This window comes from Camponotus vicinus, unplaced genomic scaffold (assembly GCF_025532165.1).
Source record: "Camponotus vicinus isolate PSW18456_S1 unplaced genomic scaffold, iyCamVici1.0 SCAF_11, whole genome shotgun sequence".
NCBI classification, from domain to species: Eukaryota; Metazoa; Arthropoda; class Insecta; order Hymenoptera; family Formicidae; genus Camponotus; species Camponotus vicinus.
Window position 1 is genome coordinate 35,860 of NW_028141947.1, and position 12,172 is coordinate 48,031.

The window sequence follows — 12,172 nt, forward strand, 5'->3', positions numbered from 1 at the left end:
TCCCGCGCGTGCGCAGTAGCTCGCGCATGTTCGAAAAGACTTTCGCGCCTGCGCAGAAGTTCGCGTTGGCACGAAATTACTCCCGCGCGTGCGCAGTAGCTCGCGCATGTTCGAAAAGGCTTTCGCGCGTGCGCAGAAGTTCGCGTTGGCACGAAATGACTCCCGCGTGTGCGCAGTAGCTCGCGTATGTTCGAAAAGACTCCCGCGCGTGCGTCGAAGGTCGCGCATGCGCGGCAAATCTCCCGCGCGTGCGCAGTTTTCGCGTATGTTCGGAAAGACTTTCGCGCGTGCGCAGAAGTTCGCTTTGGCGCCAAAAGACTCCCGCGCGTGCGCAGAAGGTCGCGCATGTTCGAAAAGACTTTCGCGCGTGCGCAGAAATTCGCGTTGGCACGAAATGACTCGCGCGCTTGCGCAAAAGGTCGCGCATGCGCGGCAAGTCTCCCGCGCGTCCGCAGAAGCTCGTGCATGCGCTAAAAGACTCCCGCGCGTGCGCCGAAGGTCGCGCATGCGCGAAGATTCCAACGCGTGAGCCGAAGCTTGCGCATGCGCCAAGACTTCCTCGCGTTCGCAGAAGGTTACACATGCGCGAAAAAACCCGCGTGTGCGTAGAAGCTCGCGCATGCTCCGACTTCCGCGCGTGCGCACAAGGTTGCGCATGCGCGAAATGACCCGCGCGTGCGCAGAAGCTCCTGCATGCGCGAAACGATTACCGCGCGTGCGCAGAAGGTTGCGCATGCGCGAAAGGACTCCCTCGCGTGCGCAGAAGGTCGCGCAGTGGCGAATAGATTTTCGCGCGTGCGCAAAAAGTCGCGTTGAATTAATCATTCTATCGTGTAGGAAAAGTTGCGATTCGGATTCTATTGGAGGTCCGAGGTAGGTCGAAGTAGGACTAGTAACTTTTAATTGAAGTTACGTCATTTTGAATGTCGGCTTTCACATGTGGCGTATTGTGCGGAATGCGTAACAAATACAACCAATTGTAGATTAGATTTTCCGTTATACGCTCTAATGGAAATGCTAAAAAGATTTGCGATTGTTCTTCGTACCTACGCGTCTCGAAAAGTACGCATCATGGGGAACCGATGCTCTGCATACAAGTATTTGTAAAGCGGAATGTGTGCAATATTTTTAAAGTTAAGAAGATTGAAGTATATATTTACTTCAATCTTTTTAACTTTAAATCAGTACATGTGTTCTTGAGGCCATGTTAAGGACTATCAGTGATACCAGTAGGCTCACTATTCAAAAGAATATTAATTAAATCTATTATTAATCCTAATTATGTTATAATAATTTAGATAAAATTAAAATGTAAAGTTAAAATTTGAATATTAGTATTTACATATTTTGAATGTAATTCAGAGGTTTTAACCCACAGAAAAGTATATAATAATGGATCCTAACTTAATATTAATAATTATTTGGAAACGATGGCAAAAGTGGAAGAAGATTTGATCGTTATTCATATTATATTAAAAATACGAATGATGCCTTTTTGATGCCTCTTCAACCTACACTATCCTATGGTCCATATTCTGAATCCTCTTTTATTGATAAAAATGCCTTTAAAAGTGGCTTATAAGCCTTCTGATTGGCTGTAAGCCACTTTTATCGATAAAAGAGGATCCAGAATATGGACCTATGTCTTGAACAACACTGTACGATACGCTTATTAATACACATACATCAGCGTTTCTTCCGCCAAAAATTGGATTAGGCGTAACGATAATAGCGTAAAGAGCGTAAAATGACTAGGCGGAAGCTGATACTTAAATGAAACGATGTGATTGGTCGGCGCAAGTTACGCTTACGCAAGTTACACCGCATGTGACGGCACCCTGAAGCCGGGAGCACATGCTTTTGCATAGGCGCATAACCATAAGCATAAGGAAATTGATTGGCTCACAAGTATATGCATAAGAAAATGAACCAATTCATCAATCAATTTTCTTATGCTTATGGTTATGAGCTTATGCAAAAGTCTGTGCTCCCCGCTTAATGGCCATCACACATGAAATTCCATAAGCACGTAAAACGTAAACGTAAGGAAATCGACCAATCACGGTCAAGTATTAGCCCCTCCAAAGGGTCAAATCTCGACCGTGATTGGTCGATTTCCTTACGCTTATGTCTTACGTGCTTATAGAATTTCATGTGCGAAAGCCTTAAGTGTGTAAACTATTAGGCCCCTGTTGGGGCACACAATAATATGTAAGCAGTGAAATGTAGTGAGGAAGGAAATCATCCAATCGGAATTCTTACGTTTTCTTATGGCTGCGTTCCAAAATTCACTGCCAGTATTAAAAATATATAGTTTACGTGTGTGACGTACATACATTATATTTTTTCAGCACTGGCAGTGAATTTTGGAACACAGCCATGTTTTAATATGGCTGCCTTACTGCTCAATCGTGATTGGTCAATTTGCTTACTGACTATGTTTCACTTCTTACGTATTTTTGTGTGCCAAGGCCCTTACGTCCAGAGTCCAGAAATTATATTTTAAAACTTTTTTTACGTTGCACATTTTAACAGATTTCTTGTGGTTTGAACTAAAAATACATAAAATGCCTTTGCCAGCTGCTTTAGCTGCACGTCTTGCGAAAAGAGGATTAATTCCTGGCTCTGAAAAGCATGGTATATATCTAATATTAAAATGTGTAATTATTAACAATAACTGTAAAATTTTTCTATATACATAAGTTAATTTGCTTTTCATTCTTTAAAACTGATATTTAAAGGATATATTTTTTTTATTTATTTGTTATAAAGATTACATATGTTATTGCATTTGTATAATGTTAAATTATATTAATTTCACAGAATCTGGAAAGAAAGAAACAAAAAAGAAGGTGCACGAAGAAGTAATAGCTGAAGATTATGACAATACAAAAGAAGAAATTAATCAGATTGATATATCACAAAAGTTTATGGTAAGTGCAATCATGGCAGATTAGTAGCATTAAATTTTTCATATTCATAAGAATATTTCGGTTGCAATAATGTAATCATTTCATCATTCAGGGTTACAACGGATGTCCTAATAAGTATAATATCTATCATGAATGTACAAAGAAATGTAAGGAATTATGGGGATTAGGACATGTACAATCTTCGGACAAGTATTTAAAACGACAAATGAAATTGATTCAGAAATACCCTTTGCCAGAGACTTGGAAAGCAGTTTACGACCCTGGATGGTGAACTTTAATAATTTTCTGGATTAATCTATTCTCTCTCAAAAAATAAACACTAAGTTTGTTCAATTATACAAATTTCAATAATTATGTAACACAACTCTTGTCGTATAAAAATAGATATAAATATTCTTTAGTAAAATTACAATATTTTTGAAAAAAGAAAAGATTGAAGTCATATATTAATGAGAAAGTGTGATATGCAGAATATTTCACTAGAAAATTAATTAGTTTAAAGTCTGTTTACAGTGGACAACACTACTATTGGGATTGGTCATCTGATTTGGTATCTTGGTTACCACCTGGTCATCCTAAGTGTCAGATATCACAACCAGCATCCCAATTACGTGAAGAGTTGCATTTAAAGGCAGGCGATCAAGATGATAACATGTCAAGTGATGAAAGTGCTAGTGACCAAGAACAAATGGAGGTTAGTAATTGTGTTTTATGTAATATTGTAAATTTATAAATCATCTATTATTATATGAGCATCAGAAAATAAAACACATTTAACATTTATGAACAATGCTATGATATTTCAGGTAGATGAAAGTGACAGGAAAGATAAAAAGATTGAAAATCGTGCAAGATATAAAGGACCAGACAATAAAAGAGTTCAAAGATCTGATAGAAGTGATGGTAAAGACAAGAAAGATCGCACATTGGATCCTATGGATCCAGCATCGTATAGCGATATTCCCAGGTGTGTACTTGTATTTCAAATGCATTTTTATTACTTGGAATGTACTGTATGATTCTCTCTTATTTATATATAATTACTTCATAGAGGAAAATGGTCAGATGGATTGGCTAGACATAACGAAGCTAAAACTGGTGCCGATACAACTGCATCAGGACCTCTTTATCAAATGAGGCCGTATCCCAGTCCGGGCGCGGTGTTGCGCTCAAATAGAGCTAATAAAACAGAGTCAGATTCGGTAAATAAATCGAAAGTTGCGTTTCCCGAGAAACCAGAATAAATACATACTGCATCTATAAATGTAATATGTATGTATGTGATTATGTTAATATATATCTTTAAATCAATAGAAGTACTATCATATATCATATCTCGTAACTTTTTCTGACATTTTCTCTTTATTTTTTATTTTTTCAACACAAGTTCTGAATCAATAGTTCATTTATATCTTTTTCAAGAAAAGATCGATTAAAAATTTATTGAATTAATAAAAAAATATCTTCCTATATTCCCTTATTGTGAAAATTTTATATAATTGCATACTTAAATTGCATATTGTTGAATTGTATTGAATTGATGTGTACGGAATAGATTGGTATGTTTTACAGTATTGCTGCTTAAAAATGTCCTTATTACAAATGTTACATTTATTTGATAAATTCAAAATAAATATCAAAGTATTCTATTTCGGAAAATACACTGCTATTTTGACGAATTAGTGATCTAATAAAATATAATATCTGATGATGAAAATGAATTTTTGACATAATAAGATATTTTCTATCCATTACTTTGATATGTTTCAATGGAATCAGAGAAATCATTTTGATCATTATATCAGCTAGACTATAGTTGTGTATAATTTAATATTGCAATACAATATGGTAGAATACTTAGCATATCTTGAAGAAACTTTCTATCATTAGCAGGATAAGTAAATAATTAATGTCATAAATGCGCCTTAACGTTCAGTGTATGAGTATTTCTCTTTCTTTTTCCTTTTCTCCTCTCTCTCTCTCTCTCTTTTTCTCTATTAAGAAAGAAAACATCTGATATAAATAAAATTGTATATAAAACAAATTGAAAGGAAATCGAATCACCTAATGAAAGATCAAAATTGATCGTCGATCATGATATACATCAGTCATCGATATTTGAAGAAGATAGAGATGACGGAAGATTTAGATGTATGAGTAATTGATCGATAATTGATGTAGATTTCTTATATATCTTTATCTTTCATACATATCTTTATCTAATTTCACTTTGCTCGAACAACCGAAGATAAAGAGCTCTCTCTCTCTTTCTCTCTCTCTCTCTCTCTCTCTCTCTCTCTCTCTCTCTCTCTCTCTCTCTCTCTCTCTCTCTCTCTCTCTCTCAACGTGGTGTCAATAGAAAGGAGTGAGGGATTCTCTAATCAATCGAATTCATCATAAGTGTCATCCATTACTGTGGTTTAAGCAGCAGTTTACCGTATTTCGTTCGAGTGGCTGCATCGTTAAAAATTCACTCCCTGATAAAAATCGCGTGGAAGCAACACTTTTGCGATCTGCGCGCGGTATTTACGAGAATGACTGTCAGTATCGCGTTAACGATACTTGTCATTCTTACCTTCGCGTCTGACGACGGTATCGCGGATTTAGAATTTACGCGCTTGTACAATGGTGAGTTATGAGAAAAAGTTTTATTTCGATGCGAATCATCGTCTCGATTCTATCGACTATATAATACACCGCGTCTTTTTCATTTTGTTTTCCGAAAAACATATTTTTGAAATCTAAAAGACGTTATTCAACGTCTATACGTTTGTGAATTCGATACAGTTGATCAAAAAGAAGAAAATAGATTTTCATCGTGTCTTTGTACTTAATGATGAAACCATTAAAGTGAAAATTAGGTGTGAAACATAGATGAGATTTAACAAATCGTTTATAGAAAACTCGTATAATTGGTTGAAAACTCACAATTGATGGAATTCTAACATAACTTTTATTTGAAAGCCAGAAATATATTTATAATTGTAATTCACTTAATTCAAAATTCACGGTTATTTTGCAGACGTTTTACTTTGTGTGTGTGTGTGTGTTGCAAAATTTTTTTATAAATGCCAAGCGTTGCCTAATAATCACCTAAAATGCATAGTATTGTATAATGATCTATTTATTATTATTGTAAAGATAATGTACAAAATAACATGTATATTAAGTTGAAGAAATGGGAAGTGCAGAAAGAAATGTAAGGAAAAAGAAAAAGTGCATATAATAATTTGGAGTAAATGAACAAAAGTTTTGTTCGTTTGTTTATTTTAAAATAAATTATTTTAAAATATATTACGTTTGCATAATTAAAATTTCAAATATATAAACAAAGAAATAAAATTGTAATTTATAATATATTGGAAAGTACATAGTTAAAAAAATGTATCTACATTTAAGAACAAAGTATAAAAGTAAAAAGAAAATATAAAAGAAAGAATATAAAAATAAAATAAAAAATTTATATGACAGTTCGTTTTGCATCTCTCATTCATAATGCAAAGACGTTGCGATTTCTTGCGCGCAAAATAGAAAGACAGATAAAAATTTAAAATTATTTTTTGTTATTTCCTCGAGATGATTTTAGTCAAACTTGAATGAGTCTCCTTTCTGTTCGATTAGAGGATTTGCCTGCAATCTCGACCCTCGAGGACTTTTCAATAGACGATTCACGTTCGAACAATACTCGCAAAAATGACTGGATACAATACAATAATATATCATTTAACGACCCCGCTATAAAGGTCACAAGACAGGACAACGCTACGAACAACTGTTCGGAGCGTTCGGTTGACGAGTTCCCGGAGATATTTACGCTGGAGCAGCGTCGTCGAGGCGCGACGATACTTCATATCTTTTTCGGATTCTACTGCTTCATCCTGACAGCGTTCGTATGCAACGATTATCTGTTGCCGACCCTAGACATCATATGCACACGCCTCAATATCAGCAGCGACGTCGCCGGAGCGACTTTCCTCGCCACTGCGAGCTGCTTCCCCGAGTTGTTCGTCAACGTTGTTGGTACCTTCCTGACCGAATCCGACCTCGGGATCGGCACCGTGATGGGCGGCGCAGTCTTCAATACATTCGCGACCCCAGCGTGCGGTGCGTTATCGGCGATCAACGTGAGTACACTTAAATATTGATAAATATATCTGCAAGTGTAAGCGCGGAGTTATAGAGCAGATAATGTATCTTAGAGAAATCTTAGTTTGTTACGATACACCTAGAGAGATATTGTACTCAGCGGTATTTATCTGTGCTCGAAGAATTAGTAGAGGAAAGATACCAGAATTGATATATCGTTTTTTTCCTCGATTTTTAAACTTTGCTTAAAAGTTTAAGACATAAAAAATAACATATTCACAGATATTTATGAAAAATTATTTTATACCAGATAATATCGTACTTTTGATAGTAAAATTTTTTTGCAAATCTTTTAAAATAAAAATCTGAGAAATTAATCTTCAAAAAAATCCATTGGAAAATGTAAAGATCAAAAAGAAAAAAAAATAAAGTGCAAATATATATGTGTTTATAAAATCTATATCTACAGTATAATGTAAATAATGTTATCAATAATGTGTTATTATCTATCTCACTTATCGGCAATTATTTTTATTAATGATAAGTTGTACTCGCGATTTATCATTTATTTATACGTACATCATTATCATCGAAAATCATTTATTAAAATCATATTTTTTTATCGACGATAAGCCCTTTTCATTCGCGCAATTCCTTAAACAGGACATCTTCTCCTATATGTTAATTGTCTACATACATTAACTTGATTCGTATAATCTTAATCCTCAAAATAAAAGTTTATTAATTAAAAAGACACATATGTATATAGAATATTCTATAACATACATAAAACAACTATAAATCATACGAGGCGTTTTAATAGTGACTATGAATTAATCAGCTTAATATAATTGAATATCTAATTACAAATCTGCTGAGATTTGATATGAAGTTTGAAAAAGAATTAAAGAATTTTAGATTATACTTTTGTCTTCTCTTATATAATAAAATGTCGTTATTCAATATGAAATAGCTGATATGAAAAATATCAGCTTGTTAGTATATAAATTACAATGCCCTAGAAAATAGTGCACGAACATTTAAATTGGAGCAAATACGTTATCGTTCCCTATTCACGATTAGTAGCAATTCATTGTTTACGAACATTTAATTATAATATTAACAGGTTAAAATTGTAAAGAATTCCATAACAATATCATAAATAACGTCAATGAAATATATAAATACATTCCAATGTATAATTCGCTTTAGCGAGTTTATTGTTAATATGATTAGATGCTTTTTCTTTATGAAAAAACGCACACACACACGTGATGATATTTATCGAAATTTTATTTTATTTTATTTTATTTAACCTATAGATAAAAGCTATAAACAAGAGTTTTCAAAGATTTCTTTTTAGAGATTATTTTTTCGATTATTTATAAGTTAATCGATGTATCATTTTCACATGAAACTGGTTAAGATTTAATTACACGAGATTTAAATTCACAATATAGTTTCTCCATTTTATTCCACAGATTCTTCAACATTCTCTTTTAATTCGGTTCATAAACGAGAATTATTGTTCTGAGATCTATCTGAGCTTTTTATCTTCTGAGCTTTATCTTATTTATTCATCTAACTAATTTTCATTTGTTAGCGTACAAAAGTACTAAAGTAAATGATACTTGCATTAGTACAATTCTTGCAAATGATAATGTGGCACATGACGATAATCTATATCCACATTATTATTATGTGTGAGCTTTATTGTATCGAAATGATGATAAGGAGGAATGATAATATATCTTCATTCAACATCAACGATTTATCATTTTATTAAGGTAATTTTTACGATTTCTCTCGCTTCGTAAAAAATAAAAGTTAGATGAAATTAATATCTTGCAGAACTTTTACTTACTGAAGAATATGAATTATGATAACAAAACTATACATATTAGGAGAACAATTAATTATACTTTTTTTCTTCGAAAAGTATATAGAGTCTATACTATAATAAGTGTAATCCTTATAATTATGACAGTGAGTAAATTTATGTTCTCTTTTTCAATTTTAGTTTAAATTATGAAAATATGGGAAATTCTGCAAACCAGAATTTAACGATTTTTTATCGTTACCAGTGGACTAAAAAATTGATTAAACTCTGTAAAGTAAACATAAAAATTAAAATGCTTATTCAAGTGCTGGATTACGGAATATTAATTTTATGTATGAAATTATGTCAACAATGTAAGGTCGCGGATTTCGTGAGTAATATTTCATGTACACGTACAAATACGTATACACATACACATGCATACATGTTTATGTAAGTAATCTTTTTCACGATTCGTATAGTTTGTTCCTCGTATTTGCTGTTGTGTATTTGATAAATATAAGCTAAATTAATTTTTAATTGTCCACCTTTGGATCCACTGTGATATATTTCTAAAATATAAATATACGTGAAATATATAAAAAAATGTATAGCACTTTTTATATATCTTATAATTTTTCAATTTTATTATTATCAATATAAATAACAATCATCAAACTTATTCAAAAATATATATCATCATTGATGCTGATTTATCTACGTGTACAAAATTATGAAAAATTTCATACGAAAAAGCTCATAAAAAATAAATTTAAAATAAATATTGAAATATATAGGATTTGTAACATATTTTTATATTTTATATTTTTCCTATAATATTTTATTTTTAATACTAGAATGATTGCTCATTCTGTCGCGCTATATGCCAGAGTAAATAAAATTAAAATAATTTTTCTTGCATTCTCCAACAGGCAATATCATTAGAATGGCGAATATTAACTCGGGATTGTATAATTTACGTGATATCGGTCGCTACCTTAGTGATCATAATGTGGGACGGCGTAATCAAGTTGTACGAAGCGATCATCCTCATGGTACTGTTCGTCACTTATCTGACGATATTGTTTTGCGGTAAATGCTTTGTGCGTTGGTATAATAAACTTGCGCATCTATTCACTGACAAGAACGGCAGTACGATTTTTTCCGAAAAAAAAAGTAAGTTTTATCACTGACTTTTTTGAAATATCTGTTTTGTGCAATTTTCGTATACGCCTTTCCACGAATATAATCAATCTTCCCAGCGGTTAACACAGATCATCTCTATACAAGTAGCAATATGAAATTCTGCGCCGGCTTTTCACATGAAATCGTATTTTAATTTAACATATGCATTTGTTGTGATGGAAATATAGCTAAAACAAGATTTAGTTATTTTATGTTATATAATCGACATAATATTTTAATTATATATATATATATATATATATATATATATATATATATATATGTATGTATGTATGTATTTATAATTTTACATATGAGTTTAGATGTTTATCTAAACTCTAGAAAAACATGATTGATATTTTTTCTAATATGTGAATCACGATGTAAATTTTTAAGATGATTGTTTTGAAATATCAATTTGTTCGAATCTAACCAGGAAAACTCACTCTCTCGCAATATCTCTTACATTAACACTATATATACTTGTCGACAGGTAATTCAGTTATAACCGTGTGTATGTGCGTTTGTCTAAAATTCTCAAAGAGAGACCGCGTGGACCGCCTATATATGAATTTTGTTATCCAATAGTTCCTAAAGACAAGGAAGAGTCAATGCCTGCTGGCTTGTACAGGCCGTACTTTCACGGAGAACTCGTGGTGGAATACAGAAAGAGTGTAGTAAGCAACGGTCGCAAGTCTTCCTCCGTTAACGATGTAGAAATGCAAAATCGCGTGGAACAAGTGGAGGAATATGTCGAACCAGGTATCATTATATGCGCATCCCAATTTCGTTTAATCGCAAAAATAATGGACTTGAACCGTTACAATATGATAAAATAAAGTAGCAAATAGTTGAGTTTAGCTCATTTCTAGATACGCCCTTTGTATGGCCGACCGGAAGTAACCTGGCAAAAGTCTGGTTCTGGTTCGTTTGGCCGTTAAGATTAATCCTGTTTGTTACTATACCGGATAGTAGATATAAACGATGGAGAGACTGGTATCTGATAACGTTCGTTATGTGTGTGATATGGATCGCAATATCGTCCTACCTGACATCGTGGATGACAACTGTACTCGGCGACACCATCGGGATCCCGGATTCTGTAATGGGTATTACGTTCCAAGCCGCCGGTGGTAATATGCCGGAACTTGTCTCGATTGTGATACTCTCCAAACAAGGTGAGTTTTTCCAAATATCGAGTCAATTGAGAAAAAGACATACTAATCAAAGAGATTTAAAAGTTAGATACACACACACACACACACACACATATATATATATATAACATCTACAGTCGCGTCCGACAAGAATGATCTTTCCTTTCATAGGCGATGGAGACATGGCGATGAGTAATACGTTAGGCGCGAACACACTCGACATCTTGCTATGTCTCGGTTTACCGTGGATGATAAAGATACTCATGAACAAGAAGGATATTAAGATCATCTCGGACGCTCTAAGTTACAGCGTACTCTCGATCATCGTGTGTGTCATCGCTTTCTACATGGTAACTGCGTTCTGTAAGTATCGCTTAGACAGAAAGGTGGGCATCATCTGTCTGATACTATATACGATATTCTTAGTTTTCGCTCTGTTGTTCGAACTGAACATCTTCTTTCCGGTGAACTTACCTATGTGTCCTTCTTAAAAATCTGTCATTATTTTTTGCTCCTTTTTTTAATAATTAATAACTGTTTAACGCGAGAAAGGCAAGAATCAAAGTTGTTTCTGCAATCTTTGAGATTATATGAAAAGATCAACGCAATAATAGAAATGTTTATATTAATCACCGTACAACGCAAGTACTTTTCTCAATTTTCGCAATTAAAAAATCATTAAATTGCGAAATATTATCATCAAAATATATTCTTTTTTGTTTTGATTTTATAACCATGTATTTATATGTTATCTCTAAAAATCTAGAATTACTGTTACGTTAGAATATAAATAATTTATAATGAAAATATATATTTTTTTTCTTATATTATAGGAAATAAATATATTTAAAAAAATGTTTCTTCCATTTTTCAACTTGTCTCTCTATAATTAGCCCTTACACGAGATAAACTTTGCAAACTCGCAAATTAACATTGTTATTAGTTTAACGACTTTTATAAAAGTTGTACATTTAAAGCGTGATAAAATATAT

The 12,172-nt window shown here is 33.2% G+C and overlaps 2 protein-coding genes across 5 annotated transcripts; both read left to right on the forward strand.

The window, feature by feature from the left end:
• The first annotated feature begins 2,452 nt into the window (after window positions 1-2,452).
• Pqbp1 (poly-glutamine tract binding protein 1) lies at window positions 2,453-4,249 on the forward strand. Of its 3 annotated transcripts, none has more exons than XM_083082179.1 (6): window positions 2,453-2,637; window positions 2,824-2,933; window positions 3,025-3,200; window positions 3,429-3,627; window positions 3,740-3,900; window positions 3,985-4,249. In XM_083082179.1, exons 1-6 carry the CDS (start codon window positions 2,568-2,570, stop codon window positions 4,175-4,177), a joined length of 909 nt encoding a protein of 302 aa, XP_082938305.1. In that variant the 5' UTR covers window positions 2,453-2,567; the 3' UTR covers window positions 4,178-4,249. The 3 variants fall into 3 exon arrangements, with proteins under 3 accessions (XP_082938305.1, XP_082938307.1, XP_082938306.1); XM_083082180.1 differs by having other exon boundaries at window positions 2,455-2,637; window positions 3,447-3,627; XM_083082181.1 differs by lacking the exon at window positions 3,025-3,200 and having other exon boundaries at window positions 2,454-2,637; window positions 3,436-3,627.
• A 757-nt stretch (window positions 4,250-5,006) lies between these two features.
• LOC145961720 (sodium/potassium/calcium exchanger 3) lies at window positions 5,007-12,026 on the forward strand. 2 transcript variants are annotated; one of them, XM_083082167.1, is made up of 6 exons: window positions 5,007-6,346; window positions 6,555-7,057; window positions 9,771-10,014; window positions 10,612-10,785; window positions 10,896-11,201; window positions 11,352-12,026. In XM_083082167.1, exons 1-6 carry the CDS (start codon window positions 6,316-6,318, stop codon window positions 11,669-11,671), a joined length of 1,578 nt encoding a protein of 525 aa, XP_082938293.1. In that variant the 5' UTR covers window positions 5,007-6,315; the 3' UTR covers window positions 11,672-12,026. The 2 variants fall into 2 exon arrangements, with proteins under 2 accessions (XP_082938293.1, XP_082938292.1); XM_083082166.1 differs by having other exon boundaries at window positions 5,007-5,561; window positions 11,352-12,025.
• The last annotated feature ends 146 nt before the right edge of the window (window positions 12,027-12,172 follow it).